Source organism: Saccostrea echinata, unplaced genomic scaffold (assembly GCF_033153115.1).
Source record: "Saccostrea echinata isolate AGI-Se365-2 ecotype Australia unplaced genomic scaffold, CSIRO_AGI_Sech_v1 ptg000054l, whole genome shotgun sequence".
NCBI lineage: Eukaryota > Metazoa > Mollusca > Bivalvia > Ostreida > Ostreidae > Saccostrea > Saccostrea echinata.
In genome coordinates this window covers 32,109,507-32,129,003 of record NW_026889803.1, presented here as the reverse complement: position 1 = coordinate 32,129,003, position 19,497 = coordinate 32,109,507, and the positions used below count along the sequence as shown (strand labels likewise).

At 34.3% G+C, this 19,497-nt stretch overlaps 2 protein-coding genes and 1 pseudogene across 2 annotated transcripts; 1 reads left to right on the top strand and 2 right to left on the bottom strand.

The window, feature by feature from the left end:
* Positions 1-2,703: 2,703 nt before the first annotated feature.
* LOC133171948 (GTP-binding protein Rit1-like) lies at positions 2,704-4,091 on the bottom strand. Its single transcript, XM_061306744.1, has 4 exons — positions 3,644-4,091; positions 3,459-3,547; positions 3,149-3,332; positions 2,704-2,984 (listed from the first exon to the last, which is right to left on the bottom strand). The coding sequence occupies exons 1-4, from the start codon at positions 4,089-4,091 to the stop codon at positions 2,704-2,706; spliced, it is 1,002 nt and encodes a 333-aa protein (XP_061162728.1).
* Positions 4,092-9,070: 4,979 nt separating this feature from the next.
* On the bottom strand, positions 9,071-10,552 carry LOC133171945 (myb/SANT-like DNA-binding domain-containing protein 4). The gene is made up of 3 exons (XM_061306738.1): positions 10,014-10,552; positions 9,602-9,742; positions 9,071-9,303 (listed from the first exon to the last, which is right to left on the bottom strand). The coding sequence occupies exons 1-3, from the start codon at positions 10,435-10,437 to the stop codon at positions 9,071-9,073; spliced, it is 798 nt and encodes a 265-aa protein (XP_061162722.1). The 5' UTR covers positions 10,438-10,552.
* A 1,400-nt stretch (positions 10,553-11,952) lies between these two features.
* On the top strand, positions 11,953-16,430 carry LOC133171941 (uncharacterized; annotated as a pseudogene).
* Positions 16,431-19,497: the final 3,067 nt, after the last annotated feature.

The following is a 19,497-nucleotide window of genomic DNA, read 5'->3' as shown; positions in this document are numbered from 1 at the left end:
GTACTCTTTAATTTTTTTGGTAAAAAACCCCCACTTATTTGAATGCAAGCTGAATTGTTGTTCTTGTATATTTAAGCAATTTACTCAAAATACTACATCTTAATTAATTAATTGTTTTTCATAGTTTTTCATATACTAAGGTTTGTTTTACGATTCATTATAATCATGATAAAAGATGTAAACAAAATACAACAAACAAACAAAAGAACAAACTTACAAGTTTAGGTACACGAGAGAAAAGGTATAGCAAAAGCTTATTTCTCAAACAAAAGTATTTAAAAAAGATACTTTTTAAAATTGCAAAAGCATCACAATATTGCATGGTCATATCTTATGTATCTCACATAACCCAAATTTGGTATTTATGATGCATTCAGTACCATCAACTCGTAACAGTACTTTCAGTACTTTGATTTAGTTGTACGATCGCACACAGAAACGTTTGGCATGTGTACTTTTCAAATTTTTATTTTGACGCTTTCTGTTTGATGGAAGAACTTCGAATCGGAAAACATTTATGATTTTAAAATGTAAGAATTGCAAATGTGCCTTTTGGAATGTCGGTTATGCGTTATAAGGTAAGAATTACTACTTAAACAAGCTTCGTGTGTTGCCTTGGAACAGTCATGTTCAAGGAATATTTAACTTAAACACAAGATATGGTGGCTTTCAATTCACTGAAAAAAGAGATTACAGTCATCTTAATATTTTGTTACGGTCATCATTCTCAAAAATTTTGAGGTCGTACTACAGCTTTATTTTCTAAAGTTCAAGTAAACCATAATAACCAATAGCAAGTTTTCATTAGTGTACATTCAATTTCCAACGGAATTTACATAGATATGCAAAGAAATGTTTGAAACCCTGAATGAAAAATTCTTACCGATCAGCTCGGCCGACATGTTTTGATGCATATGATCGTAAACTACATTACGGTCATCGACTTTCCAACAGTGAATATACTAATAACTCTTGATTCTAACCAATCTGGTGGTATCCTGTATCCATTGTAAACACAGAATTGAAAAGAAAATACAGGTAAAATGAGGACATGTACAATGTATATGTGGGTTCATCAACATTGAGTAGCAAATCCTTTTATATATGAATGTTTGTCTATTTTCTATGACGTTATTGCGATATGACAGCTGTCTTTTAATTGGTTCCAGGGGCCTTGAGTGGAACGAATAAAATCAGTTTTGTGGCATAATCAGCCAAAGGAGTAGAAATAAACCCCTGGCTTGCATTTGCATATGACCACTCGGTTCTTATCTTGAAATATTGATTGAAGTCCTTAATAAATGTTGCCGTTTTGAAGATGACAATATCTTCTCATCTACTAAGCAAAAGTCAGATGACCATAATTATGCATGTTTGGCTTTTTAGTGTATTTCATCACACAAAATGTGTGTTGATTAAAAAAACTTATTTAACACCCGATAAGTTTCTGTTTAGTGTCATTAAACCATTCATTTATTGAAGCCAAATCGAATCCAGTTTACTCAAATAATAATAATTCAGAGAATCTCTTTATGTCAAAAGAATCTCTACCTGTTTATGTCAAAAATAAAAACAAAAGACTAAAAGAACTCTCCTTTGACAAATGTCAACATAGCCAAAAAACGTATAGATTTGAGTTGATTTCTGAAAGATATACGGATACTGGAATCGAATCCTGCATTTCTATGCATCAAAATTGTACAGCTGTAAGGAAAATGAACATTGGTGTGAAAATCTTAAACCTGAGCAAGACAATTTTGTAAACGGTGTGTGGTAATATGATGATAAGAGAACTGTCTAAACATGATTTATACATTTTGTCTTCTTTTTTTTAATTTTACTAATCAGCAAATTAATTTCTGGGAATACCATCGGATTTGTAACTGCTTTTAATTTAAAATAATATGTTTTTAAAATATCTTGTCCACATTTTCGGGAAAAGGCAGATTTTTCTTTAGTGTACGCAATTTTTTTTCGTTTTGTTGACCAACACTCTTTACCTCTGAAACCTATCCACTGCAAGCAGTAACACGTCATCTCAAATTGACCTACCTCCGTTTAACCCGAAATGAACCAAAACATGCAAACCTGGAGATAAAAGCAGAGTAAGAAAATACGAATTTAGAATTTTGGTCAAATCGAACTTTAGATTATCCTTTTTGTATCCATGGCACTTGCAGCCATCTTGGAAATTTTTAACCTCAGCTGAAACTTAGGGGGACACTTACATATCATGTTATGTAGTATGAAATACTTTTTTCAGCGTAGTGGTCAGTTCGGGGTGACAGACGCTATTGCTTTACTTTCTTGTTTATTTATTTTAACTTATAACCGAGTTGCCCTTGAACTTTAGTAAAATGTCAATGTTGTTTCGCCATATTACTTGTTTGAATATCTGGGATAATATTAAAAAATCATTAATGGAAAATATTTTTCAGGATATAAAATCAAAACACACAGAAATTTAACATTCAAAGTTTTATTCTCGTCTCATAAATGTACAAAGTAAATATGATTCAATACAATTGTCGATTTGAATATATCTGCAAAAGAAGAAAAGAGAAACCAACTCGAAATTAAAAAAAAAAAAAAATCAAGTACACCGCATAAAACCACTTAAACAGTGCATGTTTCTACATAAAACCATTCTAATGAGCGATAAAAGAATGTTTCAACAATTGCTGATTTATTTACGCTCTAAATTCAAAACTTTAAGTGCTTTCTTTTAAAGAATTTTCGCAATCTAGACAAGATAGATCTTTTTTTGTGCGATTTTCCTTCTGACACAGGTTGTATAGAGGGGGCTTCTGGAGTTTTTGGGTTACTTCTGCAATCAATTTTAGAAATTTTTCGTCCATTGTTTTTCTTTTTGCCACCTTGAAGTTGTTCCGTGACGTCTACGAGAACTTTGTCGATGTTCCACTGTAGAGAAACAGACACCTCCACAAAGCTACAGTTGTTTTCTTGTGCTAATGATAAACCTTCTGTGAGGGAAAAAAATAACAGGTAATGTAATTTTCTCGAATGTATGTCAAATTTTGACTGTACCTAACCTTTTATAGTTTTGAACAGTAATTATTCTACCTGGCCATGGAATTGAAAGGATCATTTCAAATATTGTATACTACAGTATATTCAATAAGCGTACCTTTACTGGGAACTTCTCGAAATCTTATGAGATCTACTTTGTTTGCAACAATGTAAACAGGTTTCGTATCTCCCACTTCTTCTTTTATCTTTTTAAGCTTATTGGCGATAAAATTGAACGATCTTTTATCGGTTACGGAATACATCATTACAAAACCATCATATTCATTGGTGTTGCCATGATTCTGAAAATAAAGAAATTATATGAAAGAAATTCATACGTCATCTGTCTAGTATATGAAGATAGAGAATTGAATTGGTAATTTTTTTTTTAAATTAATTTTGAGAAGTAGTTTACGTTTGACTCTTACCTGGATGTACATGTCAGCCTCTACAAAATTCAGAACCGATTCTTTTTTCCCCAAAACCACTGGTACTGATTGATAGAATGGATCTGGACCTGTAAAACAGAAACAAATTAACAAATGTAAATTTTAAGCGTATTTCTAAGTAATCCTCTGAATATGATTGAACACACATACCATGTAAGACTTACCTTCTGGGCATGTTCCAAGGAACTCGGAAGTTCTCATCTGTTGCAGAAGGAATGATTTTCCAACCCCAGGAATTCCAAAAATTATTACTTTATATCCTTTGTTGTCTTTCTGTGGAATGAAATCGTCACTAGAAAAAGACGATGAAGGAAATACAGATATCTGACTTCCTTGGCATTCGATATCAGTGTTGCTGCAAAAAGTTGTAGACGAGATTCTGAGGAAATCACCGTGGTTCTTGATTCCTCGCTTTGTTTTGCTAAAGTTTCGGACCCTCTCCAAAACAGGTTTTTCGAGAGAAGAGGAGGAATCTGTGAAAGTATATGACCTCTTTCGGTCAGTCTGGTATAGTGTTCTGTCAAATCTGCCAAAGTCAGAGAAGGACTTGGTCTGAGGACGAAAACGACTCACACGCACAGACTTCTTTACTTGTTTTACAGTCTCGTCCATTATCATGTGGTTTAGCAAATGTCATTCGATGGAACTTAAATGTTACTTATATACGTTGTATATTTTACTACACAATTGCGTTGATTAGTTTAATTGTCTTGGAAATATTGCAGCCTTGTTAATGACGTATGTGTCAGACAGGTAGAAGGAGGAGTCTACAGCACAGCTCTGATTGCTTTACATTAAGTGTCATGATGGAGAAAACTCCCTCCTTCTGCTAATAAAATTAAATAATGTGATGGAACATGACATTGCTAACGCAATCTTTACATACGCACAAATAGGTTTAGTGCAATACACGCTTTATAAGCCCTCTTAAGTTATTAAAACCGTTTATTTAATCTCTTGAAGGGGGGGGGGGCGAAAGTAAGTGGCCAGCAACTTAATACTTGATCTGTAGAAAATTCACATGGGGAGGAAAACTAGACACCTGCTGTTGTATTACTCTATGTTTAATGTATGTTTTTATAGACAACATAGATGTCTTTTTCTACTTTCGTAAGAAAAAGGTTCTTTAATCTAGGCGAGTGGTAAAAGAACATTTCTACTTCACTTGAAAACATAAACGTGTCGAATTTCAATTTTCTCTCAATACAAATAAACACACACAGACAGACAGACAGATAGATAGATAGACCTCGTTATATGATGCAATAAATATTCGTACAAAATGGCGGCATGCTTACATTTCCAACGAAAGTAGGTCACTATAAAAAACGTATGTATTTCGTTTCCAAAATAAATAAAACAATTTAAACTTACCTAACACTTCGTTAAATGTCCTTTCAATCTTACTACACTGAGTACATGTAATCTGCGAGGAATCAACCGGTAGAGGCTTCTGACATAGTCTTTTGTGCACCCTGTTCAGATGTTCTGAACCTCGCGGTAGAAGCAGTCCCTACTCCCGATCCTCCCTACTCGCGTCTGAAGTTTCCTTTTAAATAACAGCCACAGGTTTTCAATAATATTAAGATCAGGGCTCTGTGCTGGCCAACTCAGGGTAGTGATATTAATTCTGTGAAGGAACTGTTGAGTACTTCTAGCCCGATGCATAGGGACTTGTCTTCCGGATTGTTAAATGTAAAATAAATTACAAATGTAATAAAATTTTGAATCTACTTTAAATACACTTAAACGTTGTAAAAATAAAGATTCTGACACTTTCAGTCAAGAAAAAACACGCTTAAAAAAGACGAACCACACTTATATACATAAAATCTACAAGGGACGAAAACTTGCTTCTTGCAAAAAATACCCCCACCCACTTCAGCCCCTATTTCTGGACTCTAAAGCATTAATTTATTTCGTTGTCATGGTTCTGTCCCCTACAGTGATGAATTAATGGAGCCCAGAAATAGGCGCTGAAGTGGATGGGGGTATTTTTTTTCCCAAAAAGAGAGCTTTCGTCCCTTGTAGCTATAGAGTTTATGTATATAGATGTGGTACGTTTTTCTTAAACGGTCGCCCGCGTGGCGCAGTGGTTAGAGCGTCTGCTCTAGAGTCGCGAAGTAAGGAGTTGATCCTTACGTCGCGGGTTCGAATCCCACTGTGGGACGTGGAGAGCGGCCCTTCGGATGAGACCGTATAAACCGAGGTCCCGTGTCGCAGTAGGTGCTGGCACGAAAAAGACCCCTCACTGCTCAATGACCGTAAGTGCCGAGCATAGGACAAAATTTGCAGCTCTCCACCGGCAAGTGGTGGCGTCTCCATATGAGTGAAAAATTCTCAAGAGGGACGTTAAACAACATACAATCAATCAGTTAATCTTTCTTAAACGTGTTTTTTCTTGACAGAAAGTGTCAGAATCTTTATTTTAACAACGTTTAAGTGTATTTAAAGTAGATTCTATGATTATTGTGCATACGTATGCTTTTGTTATTTATACTTCAAATTTTTTGTTAAACATATTGCTATAATCCCACACAACGTCATTGAAAAGAACATGTATAAGCCTTAAATTCCGGAAATTTGAACTGGACCACTTTCGAATTTAAGGTACCTGCAAATGGGCGGAGATATTTAAATCTCATGGAAGTGGAATGTAAACATTTGCACATTATTTCCAGATTGATTCTGCAGTATGAATTTAAATGGAGGAGAGAAAGCTTGTGTAGTTTCATGATTCACACAAATAATAAATGATTCATGGCCATACATATTGATCATTTTCATGATTCGTAACCATATGTTTGATGCCTAGCACCCAATTAGATCAATCTTAAGTTTTCGTATATGATAAAAAATGCCCCCTCTTTTTTCTTTAGCTTTATCATTTTTCGTTTTATATTCTGAATGCTTTTTAATTAAAAGAATGAATGTATGTTTTAAGAAAGATTCACATGTACATGACTTCGATGTCACGTTACATTTAATCGTAATTCACTGTACATGTAGTACGTAGAGTAATACAAACGTGTAGTGAAACAAATTATACATGTATGTAGTACTCACGGTGATACATATTTTGTTATATGCATGTATAAATAAATAACATTCGGAAATGAAATATAAAATTTTAACTTAAAATTTGAGTCGCTAGGTTAACATGAAAACTCCAAGAAAAACAAACTATCTGTAGTTTAAATTAACATTTTATTGACGGAACAAGTATATTTCAGATTAAAAAACATGGTCAACGAAAATTCTACAACGTTACTATATGTCTTCAATATCTCTTTCATTTCGGCAATCCAAATATTGTCACGCATGATACTAGTGTTTAGGGATGTGTCTGTAGATGCCTGCAGACCATAATACAGAGGCGACATGAGCTAACACAGCTACATACTAATCGTGCACTTGATTTGCACTGGCAATATCAGAATTTCCTTCAAAATACCAAACGAAAAACACAATTTAGTGAAAGAAGACAAGGTAAACTTTAAGACCCTAATAAAATTTTCGCAAAATTCTTCATTATTTTGAAGTTGTTCAGGCCGGTACATACGGTGAGATTTGTAGTTACTGTATAATACAAGTATTATATTTGTATTATAATACTTTCCTGTACACACGTTTATACGTTTTACTAGATTGTTAACAGACTTTAGGGATTTCTACGTGTTTCCCTCGCAATATTTCTCTCTCTCTCTCAATAATGGAAAACGAGGTTCTGTTTCTCTCTCTCTCTCAATAATGGAAAACGAGGTTCTGTTAGCAGTATCTGTTATCGTAATTTGCATTGCATTAAAACTGAAAAAAAAAACCCATCGTAATGGAAACAGCGGCGGAACACTCGTATATGTACTTAGTGCACACAATGCATCGCTAGATGAGGTGCAAAGAGAAGACCCCAGTGGTTATAAAAACTTCTTTAGAATAGATAGCGCTGCATTTGAGCAACTTTTACAATTACATGTAGTTACTCCTTTTGATTTTCTTCCCATAAAACAACGACTTTTTCGATATTTTTACTATAAAGTGGACCATTATTTACCACATGCTTTTTTTTGTTATGATAATAATAGGATGACCACAATGTGAGTACTTTTGATTGGTTTAAAAATGAAAGGTAAGTTAAGACTTGTATCAAGAAATAGACCATTGCCCTATTCTTAATTCAGTTTTATAAGATTCGAAAAATCTTAGGATTCACCGTATTAACAGTCTATACATAGTCAGATTTTGTACTTAAATACATATCCGTGTGTACAGCCCTGGGGCCCGTTTCACAAAGCCTACTTAGGACTAAGTTATATCTTAGGAAAGAACTTTTTCCTAAGTTCATTACTTATCCGTTTCTATAAACTATTCATATCTTATGAAATTCCTAAGTTGTGTCTTAACTTTAGGAGAGGTAAATCGATGTCTTAAGAACAGACTAAATATGGCGGCTGCTCATGTTATTATAAATCATAGGAATCTCTTTCGACGAGAAAGAATATTTCGAGACAGAAATGATCCAATGGATTATATGGATGATGATGAGATTATCTCAAAGTTTAGACTCCCTCGCCATTTGATTCAGGATATCTGTGGGGAGATCGAAAACGATATCAGAAGGCCTACAAGAAGATCACACTCACTTCCACCATCCCTCCAAGTCATGGCTGCTTTACGGTTTTTAGCCACGGGGAGTTTCCAAACGGTTACTGCTGACTTGCATGGTATAAGTAAAGCAAGCATATCAAGAATCGTTAGGGATGTGTCTGAATCCTTAGTAAAAATCAGTCCAAGATATATAAAAATGCCTACTGATGAGACTGCAATTACAAATACTATGTTCCATTTCTCAAGAATAAGTGGATTTCCAAATGTTATTGGTGCGATAGACGGAACACATGTTGGAATTAAGTCTCCGAGTTTTGAAGAAAATGTGTTCGTGAACAGGAAAAATTATCATTCAATTAACACCATGGCTGTGTGTGATGCCAATTTAAAGTTTCTCAATGTAGTAGCAAAATGGCCAGGGTCATCACATGACTCATTTGTTTGGAACAATTCTAAACTTTGTCAAGTTTTAGAAAACATGATAATTTCAAGAGGGGGGCTTGTAGGTGACAGTGGGTATCCACTTAAACCATATTTACTCACACCTGTTCTAAACCCAACCACCGCTAAAGAAAATGCCTACAATAATGCTCATATGAAAACAAGAAACGTCATTGAAAGATGTTTTGGTGTATGGAAAATGCGATTTCGTTGTGTGGACACATCAGGTGGTGCACTTCAGTTTTCACCTAAAAGAACCTGCAATATTATAGTTGCAACTGCAGTTCTGCATAATATATGCATTGACAATAAAGTCCCAGACCCAGTTGGAAGGGCCGTTATTAATGACGGAAACGACAATGTGTATCGTGGGACATTGAATGACGGAACAGAAGTTAGAAGACAATTGATTGACGCAAGATTTTAAGCAACAATTTCTTCTATTCTTATATGTACATCAACTCATATAGAGTAACCTGTGACAAGTATTGCTTGTAAATGTGCAAATTTTATCAATAAGAATAAAAAGATAAAAAAATAAATATTTATTGTTGAGAAGTGATAGTGGCATTGGAAATAATGCCCAGCTGACAGAGTTTTATGCTGTGTTTCTCCTGTTCTAGCTGTAATCTTGTCCTTTCTATAGCAAGCCTTTGTTCCTCGACTTCTAGTCTTTTCATTTCCACATCAAGTCTCTTCTTTTCTATCTCCAGTCTTTCCTTTTCAACATCAATTAAATCCAGCGAAGGCGTTTTAACGTCTATCTTACGTTTCTTTGCTGTTGATAAATGATCAGGAATTATATATATATATATATATATATATATATATATATATATATATATATATATATATATGTAAATCCTCACAAGTTAGTACATGTACAATGAAATGACGTTAAAATATAATTTTTAAATTTAATATTTGAAACAAAGGGCGTTCATTAAAAGAATAAAATAAAAAAAAAAAATGATCAAATCATGTACTAGTATTCGATAATACAACATACGTATGTAATTTTTTTTTTTAGAATACCCCTTCCCTCCTTTCAGAATAGAAGACGAAAACATATTTACCGCCCACTGTAGAAGTCTGTCTGTTTGAAGTTGAAGATGTACATGTAGCTATAGTATCCGTTGATCCTTCAAGTGACTGGTCAGCCGCTGGAACTTCTGTGATGATCAGTGCCCCCTTTCCTGCCATACCATAAGACACCTCTAGAGATTAATCACATATACCGGGTAAATGTATTTAAAATTCTAAGGAAAGGTTGGCATTTTTCAAATAAATCTACGCATAAATCCTTTATACAAGTTTATAAATAAAATACCGGTATATTTAAATTATAATTAATTAATCTATTGACTGTTTGTTTACTTAAAAGAACAATGACACTTCTGTTTTTTCGTATTATTATTGCAACAATGATCACGTCAAACTTTAAATTATCTTGTAAATTTAGTAGAAACCAACTTTATCCAGCATTACCTTCAAGAGTGTCAATACCCCCGTCTACTCCAGATATTGCAGTTTCTCCAATAATGGACTGTATTTTGTCCTCCACAGGGGTTACGCTACAATCCGCAGGCAATTGACCGCCACCAGTCCTCACTTGCTCCCGCTTTATTTTGGAAATTTTTTTCTTTGTCTCACTACAGAGAACACTCCATTTCTTTTTTAGTTCATCTGCTGTACGTAAGTGGGATGTATTTACGGCATTCACTTTTTCACAGATTAAGTCCCATTCCCCCTTTTTTGCCTGGTTGGTCACAGATGAATTCTGTCGGGAAAATATCACGTCCTTCCGTTTCTCCACTTCTTCAGTCAATATAGAAATTTCTGCAGTAGTAAAATTTGGGTTCCTCTTTGGTCGAGACATTCTGATTTTGTGGGCGGGAAAGTATGTATACATCTAAGCACGGACTATTTACATGGACTAGACAATGGAATGCACTCATTCATGACGAAATGGAAGACACTTTAACTGCTGACTAGAGTGTTCGATTTAGGTTGCCGAAACCAAAGATCCAAAATTTTTGTTTCACAGCAATTTCTAATTAAATGAATTGTTTTTAATAGTCAATAACTGTTTTTTAATACTTCTCCCCCATCGTTTCCTCTACCCACCAACGCAGGTACATGTACATGTATAATAATTGTGTACGAGTTGGAAGTACATATCACTTTACGTGCATGAAATGTACGATTGATCGTTGATACTATGTGACTTTTCTGTGCACGTACCTGTATATTTAACATACATGTTGTAACAATACACCTAATTAAGAAAAATAAATCTCATATTTCAAAGAGACTGCCTATTAACTTCTACATACGAATTAATTTTTACCTCTCATTTTTGTTTTGTTTTGGTTTGTTGTTGTTGTTGTTGTTTTTTTTTTTTTGAAAGGGGGGGGGATCCCCTTTGCTCGTAAAGGTTTTATATAAATGGTTTAAGATATGTCTTAGGAAAAAAAATAAGATAAGAAAGTTTTGTGAAACAGCTATGACAAAACTTAGGAACATCCTAAGTTGTAACTTAGGCATATCATAAGTTGTATCTTAGGAAATATCTTAGGAAATCTTTGTGAAACGGGCCCCTGAAGTCCATTGATAGACACAATGAAAGCATATCGAACAGTGGAATGTCACGCGAGTAAAGTGATTATAATATCAAACAGGTCAAACAGGTTGACACTCGGTGACCTGTTAATTTAGTAGCTAACCCGAGCGTAGTTTGGAGAATTTTTTAAAAAATTATATATGAGCCGCAAATTGTCCAACATTGCCCTTTGGATATGTATAAGTTTAAGTCAAAATACACATTCTGTGCAAATGAGAAGAATGGACAAGTTGCGGCTCGATGTAAACAATGTCGTTGAAAACTGGTATGCATATGAATAACAATAGAAATGTGACAAAACTGCTAGACCCCTGTCGCAAAAACCACTGTCGCTCGGCATTATTTAATATTTTTATGTGATATAATATATCAAACCCTGCTATTAAGATATTGTTTAATAATTCTGATTCAAAAAGTTTATAAATTTCGGAAATTTGTTATTGGCAAAGCACTGGGATCCAACACTCATACATGTAGCTTAAGTGCACTGATCCTTTGTAATTTATTTTACATTTAACAATTTTACATTTAGACAAGCCCCTATGCTTTACTCGGCACTTAGGGCCATTGAGCAGCGAGGATTCTTCCTCGTGCCAACGCCTTCCGTGACACGGGCCTCGGTTTTTAACGTCTCATCCCATCCGAAAGACCCGCAACTTTCACTTCAAAGTACCGAGCGCTTGGCGAAGAAACAGTTGCTACCAATTTTTTTATCGACTCAGGTCAGTCTCGGCCGTAATTCGAACACACGACCTTCCGATCACGAAGTGAGCGCTCCACCAACTGAGCTAACGTGACGGTTTGATGTCAAGAATGACAGACGAATATTATGTTGCTGTGCTAGTCATCATGGGCTGTCTACAGGAAACCCGTGTTGAAGAGTTCATGGTGGATTTCGAAGTTGGTAAGTCACTTGATTATTGGATTTAATGTTGATTGTTTTTTATAGTTAATAAATATGCTTAAATAGGTATTCAGATAATACAATATTTTATGAAGAAAAATGTTTGATAATTCAATAAGAAAGAAATTTTGTAATATTATAATTATATTGTAGTATCACATTAAAATCTATACTACTATATTAAAATAATAGACTCGAATTTTTGGCGTTTAATACCGATAAATCGGAGGAGTACTGTCGTTTGTTTTATATATTTTAAACATCATTGGTACTTGAAGATTACCAATTTGTTTTTATTTTTTCTCTATTAAGCTTCGCTAATTAATAATCAACGAAAATTCCTCAGAAAATTCCGGAAATCATCTGGATTTTTTGGATTTTACAATCTTGCGCGTGCGTATTACATTCACGCTAAATCACGGTGTTCAAATCAGAGAAGACAAAAGTAATTTGTACTAAGTAGATATATATTTGTTGTTTTATAATTTTCTCTAATAAGAAATCATAAATATATATGAACAAAATATATAGCAAATTTCCAATGAAAATTTACACGTATTTGTATTATCGTTTCTAAGTTTATCCATGCAAGTGTGATATTGTGGCCACGTGGGTTATCATTTGCCATCTCGAAGACACATTTATTATATGTTATTTATGTCTCTGGTCATCTCAACGGAGGCAAAAAGCTCATGATAGTAGGAGCAATATTAATGTAACTACCCGATTTTATTTTATCCTTCCTTTCTTTTATGCTTTTTTGAGGGTAAATGGGGGGGGGGGGGTTACAACTCCAGCTAGAATCACATCTTAGTGAAGTAGATATTCTTTTTCCGCCAAAAATTACAATAACATTATTTTCATTTCTTAACTTTGAAATAAATCGAAATAATTAAATAACGTCAATATAACCGATATTTTCAATTTGAAATGTGTCTAAATGATTGCAACTTGAATTTGTTCGCCATGTTTACTATTACCTTTTAACTTTAAAAAAAAGTGGGTGAAATATGTAAATTATTGTTATTGAACTTCGGTACGTTATATAGAAGGGACAGCCTGTTCTTCTAAATATGTAAAGGTTGTCGTGGTAACTACGCTTGATAGGAAGTCTGAAGTCGGCCCTTGCGGCCCGTACAGTTCATTCTATCAATGCTGCTAAAATACCGATTGTTTGTAAAATTTAATCCATGCATAGTAAATCTCAAAACTATGAGGTGGGACAAAATTAAGATCGTAAAAATATTTATTCAATGATGAAATGGATTATATTTAATCGTAGCAAACAAACTTATGTTTTATTAAATCGCCACAAGAAAAAATACACCAGCGTGAAAACAAGTTGTTTTCTTCAGCAGCCAGGACAGTTCTCATGTGATGTAATGACGTTTAATACTGCAGTAGATTAATTTTTGTTATCACTAAACACATATATAAATGTTTATGAGGTATTTATTTTATTTTTGCTGCATTATTTACGTATGAAGTAAGAAAAATTCCCATATTCAGTTCAAGATCCGCTCCCAAATTCTCATTGGCTGTCCCAAAAAAAAAATCGGTAAAGGTCAGTAAGCTTTAAAGTTTGCGGTAAACTCAGACTTTACTAAATATTTTGGAAAAATTTATGCTCTGAATAATAACATTAGAAACATTTATTTTAAAATGTTCCTGATTACATTGTATGATTTCAATTAAAAAATGGAAATGATATTGTATGATCCAAAATGAGTTGTACCCCACGTTCCAGGAAAAGGCTTCATTATTGCAGCAAGAAGTACCTTTAAATTCCTACTTTCCTACTAAGGATACCCTTGCTTGGCTTATCTAAGATAATGATAATTCATGTTTCCCATATATTTTATACTTAGTATAAACAAGAGGCCAATGGGCCACACCGCTCAACTGAGCAACTATGGTCAAATACTCCAAACCAAACAGCTTTAACAGATCAGAAATATCTGTACAAATTTAGTTTTTTTATATTAAGTTTTTGATACATATTCTAACTTTGAGATTTTTCTCCAAAGATTTTCATATGTAAAATTTACAGTAAATATTCTGTTCCCCCTCTCCCATTGTGGTTATGGTTACATTTCAGAAAACCTCTCTGGTCAAGTAGTTTTGGAAAAGAAAATTCATTAAAAAAAATTCCTATAAATATTCCCATGGATACCCCTCCCCCATAGTGGCCCCACCGTACCCCCAGGGGTCATGAAAGGTCATGATAAGATTTAAAGGAAATTGAGAATGCTTCCACGTAAGTTTCAACATTCCTGGCCAAAAGGTTCTTAAGAAGAAGATTTTTAAAGATTTTCCCTATATATTACTATGTAAAATTTCAACCCCCATTGAGGCCCCACCCTATCCCTGGGGGTCATGATTTTAACAATTTAGAATCTACACTACCTGAGGATGCTTCCACATAAGTTTCAACTTCCCTGGTCAAATAGTTATTGAGAAGAATATTTTTAAAGATTTACCAAAAAATTTCAATATTTCTTAATTATCTCCCCTTGGTAAAGGGCGTGGTCACTCATTTTAACAATTTTGAATCCTCTTCACATAAGGAATTGCTTTGTGCCAAGTTTGGTTGAAATTGACTTAGTGGTTTTGGAGAAGAAGTCGAAAATGTGAAAAGTTTACAGATAGCTAGACAGACTGACGACAGACAAAATGTGATCAGAAAAGCTCACTTGAGCTTTCAGCTCAGGTGAGCTAAAAAGTAAAACACATTACATTTGTTGAGTCATAAAAGATGAAAAAAACTTTCAAATTGGTTAATATTTATTTCGAATTTTCAATAACTATAACAGGTTTAAACAGAACTGAAGCAAACATTTTGTTTCCAAAAATCGAATCAAAATTATTCAAAAACCGAGGTTTTTGTTTTACGGGTAATCGAATCGATTCAAAATATTACTAATTCAAGGATATTACATTAATTTTTATCAAAACAGACAGTCATGAGAGCATTTTCTTATATCATATATAAAGTACATTTGATATTCTTAATTTTTATTATGATCTCTTGAACAACCAGTATGTTTTTTTTTTTTTTTGGGGGGGGGGGGTATTTGCAAGATAATCTGTTCTGCTTCACATCTGCTAAATTGTGTAAAAATACCAGTATATAGTATGAGGTCATATTTTGAACAAGTTGAGACCTGCAGTGTTAAAATTGTTACAAAAATTTTTACACCTTTAGTTTAATAACTAATTGTGTAAAAATACCAGCTAAACACATTTCTTCATTTTCATTACTTTGCTTGATATGTATCAGCAGTGCTCAACTCTTTGTTGTTGTCATATTTTCAATAAATATCTATAATTTCTTTTATTAAAGTTTGGAAAGGTGAAATTTATGTAAGCTCCGGCGTGATTCGAACTCATGACTTGATTTATAGCTAACTGGGGGTCAAACCCATTCTGCGCTACACTGTTACGCAACAATTTTGCGGAAAAAAAAATTATATTCACATTCATTGTTTATTTCAAAAGTACCTTACAATATATGAATGTGTCGATGTATCTATTTTGTAAATGTCAGATATGCACATGGATGCATTCATAACAATGCCAACCCGTGCACGCACGGGTCAAAGTCTAGTTATTATAATAATATTTATTATCAAATTCAGGTGCCTGATTAGCAATTCGCCGTGTTTTTCCAGCAGTAGCAATCAAGGGGTGCTTATTCCATTGGACACAGGCGGTCTGCAGACACGTGCAGTCTTGTGGTTTGGTGAGAGTATACATTGAGTAAGAAGCAGCCCACAAGTATATCCGCCAACCACTTGCGCTGCCCTTTCTGCTTGCCCAGCACATAATGGACACCTTACCACACCTGAGAGACAGAGCCAACACCCCACAACTACAAGACCTAGTCAACTACATCGACCGCCAATGATTCCGTCACCAGGTGTTCAGGGTGCAGGACTGATCTGTGTTTCAACGTACCATCCGTGTAAACAACGATGTTAAAGGTAACTCTGATACTCATTTTTTATGTAAATGTTAAATGTTTTATCCAACAAGAATTAAATATCTTTGTTCTCATAAAGTGGCATAAAGCAAATTTAGATACAATTTAAAAACCATTCAATAATAATTCTTATTTTTTCCAGGTTTGCATAACCGGTTGAATACGATGACCAGGCATGGAGGAATCACCTTCTACAAAATGATTCCACACCTGCGACAAGAGGCTGCCATTGTGGATGTGACTATAGCTGGAGACATGGAGAGGGAGACCAACAGAAGATACAAAACATTGGAGAAGAGGATCTAGGAAGCATGAGAGAAGTACATGGCCGATCTCTGGTCAACAAGCCACTTCCTCCGTGTCATCTTTATGTATTACAGCCCCGAGTTTGAGTGAACCACTGTTTGCCATGTATTAATAAACCATATCTATCCATTATGAACTGTGACTGTTTACTTAAAATTATTTTGAAGTGACTTTATTGTTGTGCCAAGCTTGAGTGAACCATGTCTATCCATTATGAACTGTGACTGTTTGCTTATTTTGTAGTGCCTATATTGTTGTGTCGAGCTTGAGTGAACCATGTCCATCCATTATGAACTATGACTGTTTGCTTATTCTGTATTGACTATGTTGTAGTGTCGAGCTTGGGTGAACCATGTCTATTCATTATGAACTGGGACTGCTTATTTTGTAGTGACTATATTGTAGTGCCGAGCATGGGTGAACCATGTCTATTCATTATGAACTGGGACTGCTTATTTTGTAGTGACTATATTTTAAAGCTTGTTAAATATTGATTTAGTAGTGCTTCTTAAACATGTATTCTGTTGTGCTTGTTTAATATTTATATTTATGATGAGACAAAGACAAAAATAAATGGTGAAACTTTATAGATTTCTTTTATCTTGATAGAAAGAGGGAAATGATAAAGAGTCCATACAGAAATGGGTTAAATTTCTCCGGTTTGATTATCAGATAGCATAGCATTTCACGCTGGCATGTGTTATTAATAGTGAAAATATATAATATACAACATAAAAATATATCAAATTAATCAAAACAAAATAATAATTAATTATTGTTTTCTTCGGACATTATAATGTACATGTATATTTCTTAAAATATATTAAATAAATATAACAGCAACATGTAAATATGCATCAAGTTAATCAAGGAAAAATGATAATTAATTACGGTTTTCTTCGGAAATTGTGATAATAATTGTATTTATGTGCAACATAAAGTAATTTATACCATCTATCGATTCATTGTATTGTTATGTATTCTTTCCGGATATCTATCGATTCATTGTATTGTTATGTATTCTTTCCGGATATTTTAATGCAAAACTCAACCTGGGTTTATATCGGTAACTTGATCTTATCACGTGATCATTGTTTATCTCTAGTCTGCACACTTTGTCTGAAAAATGTTTTGACCCACCGTTCAGCAAAATTATTTCCACTTTTGTGAATTATTCTGTTTCATGGATACGGTTTATAGACACTGTAAGTAATTTATGCGAACAATAACATGATTTTCCTAGTTAGAGAAAGGCTTGAATTTAATCGTCGCACTTTGTGGTATCTGTGACTGTACATCATGCGGTGATGCTGAGGATAGAATGACATTAAAAGTCCTTATTCTGGGGCAATCATTTATACGCAGATTTGAGAACTTTGTATCAATTAGGTCTGACCATCGAGTGACGCCGAATTTAAATCTTAATTCAGAGGAGCTACAGATTTTCTATTTAGGTTATGGGGGAGCGTCACTGGCTCAAATTCGCGCGAAAGGCACTCGTTATGTAAGAGACTTGCGTCCAGATGTTGTTTTGTTACAAGCTGTATCAAACGATTTGTGTCGGAGAAACACATCAGTGGAAGACATTTTTCATGAACATGCGGACTTTGTAATTTATCTCCGTGATGCGGAAGATGATAAAAAAGTAGTGGTGCTTCAGACATTGCATAGAATTCCCCCGACAAGACGTATCAGGTTTCATGTGGACACAGAGTGGTTTAACAAGAGAGTTGATGAATTAAATAGACGCATGTCCAATTACTTGCAGAATGTAGAGGGAGCAGCATTCTTTCGCCTATCAGGTTTCTGGTGTCCAAATAATCAGAGGACGGTATTCTGGCTGATGGGGTTCATTTGAATAATCAGGGAAATAAGAAATATTATAATAATTTGAGAGCTGTTATTGTTTCCTTGATAAAGTCTATCAATAATGGTGGGCACATGTTTGTGCAGCATTTATATTTAGTCTAATGATACATTTTACAACTTATCTCTTTATTTTGAAAATCCACATATGCAGTGGTGATCTAATGCAATCTAATATATTGATGCATATATCCATATAATTATTATATCATTTAATTTATACATTTATGACACCCCCGTAAAGTTGGGGTTGTTTAATTGGATCTTGTGTATTATTTATTACCAGCTTATTTAAAACTAACCATAAATTTTAATTTTGGCAGGATTTTAGACCCCTATATGGTCGGGGTTTAGTTTTAGCAGGATCTTGCACCCCTATATGGTCGGGGTTTGAATTATAGCAGGTTTTGCACCCCGGCCTGTATGGTCGGGGTTTACTCAAGCAATATCCTGCACCCCTATATGGTCGGGGTTGAATTTTAGCAGGATCCTGCACCCCTATATGGTGGGGGTTTACTTACGCAATATCCTGCACCACTATATGGTTGGGGTTTAATTTTAGCAGGATTTTGCATATATGTATGGTTGAAGTTTACTTAAGCAATATCCTGCACCCCTATATGGTCGGGGTTTAATTTTAGCAGGATTTTCACCCCTATGTGGTCGGGGTTGAATTCAGACAGATGCTGTACCCCTATATGGTTGGGGGTTTTATTTCAAAGGATTTATCTCCAGGAGCTACATATTGGGTTTGATTAACAGAGTATATTGCATGAAATGAATAAGATGCATACATTCCAATGTTGTTGAGATTTCTAGAGGTTTCTTATCTATAAAATTGTCAAATATGTAGATATTTTTGGAATTCTGCATGTATAATCACCTCGCATTTATAGAGCATTATTTAATATATAAACAGAAATGCTATAATTTTAGACACAGTTATAATACACTCCACTGTTATTTATTCTTATCTGGTGAAGTATCATAATTGCTTATAAATGTAGCTGTAAGGTTAGCTAGAATTTTACTACCAATACTGATTGGGTATTAAATGATTTAGACTTTAGAAGTATCCAATGATGTTAAACTTCATGGAGTGTATATTTATATGAAGAATTAAGAAATTCTATTGGTGCCTTCATTGGTCTTGTTTAGAGCTCTGAAATATTTTTATTGATAATGTTAATAGTTCTCAAATAAATATTGTAGATGAATGAAACAACTGGGTCCAAAAGACCGGCCAGGGGCAAGAGGACAAGACCTGTACCTGCCGCTGCAGGATCAGCAG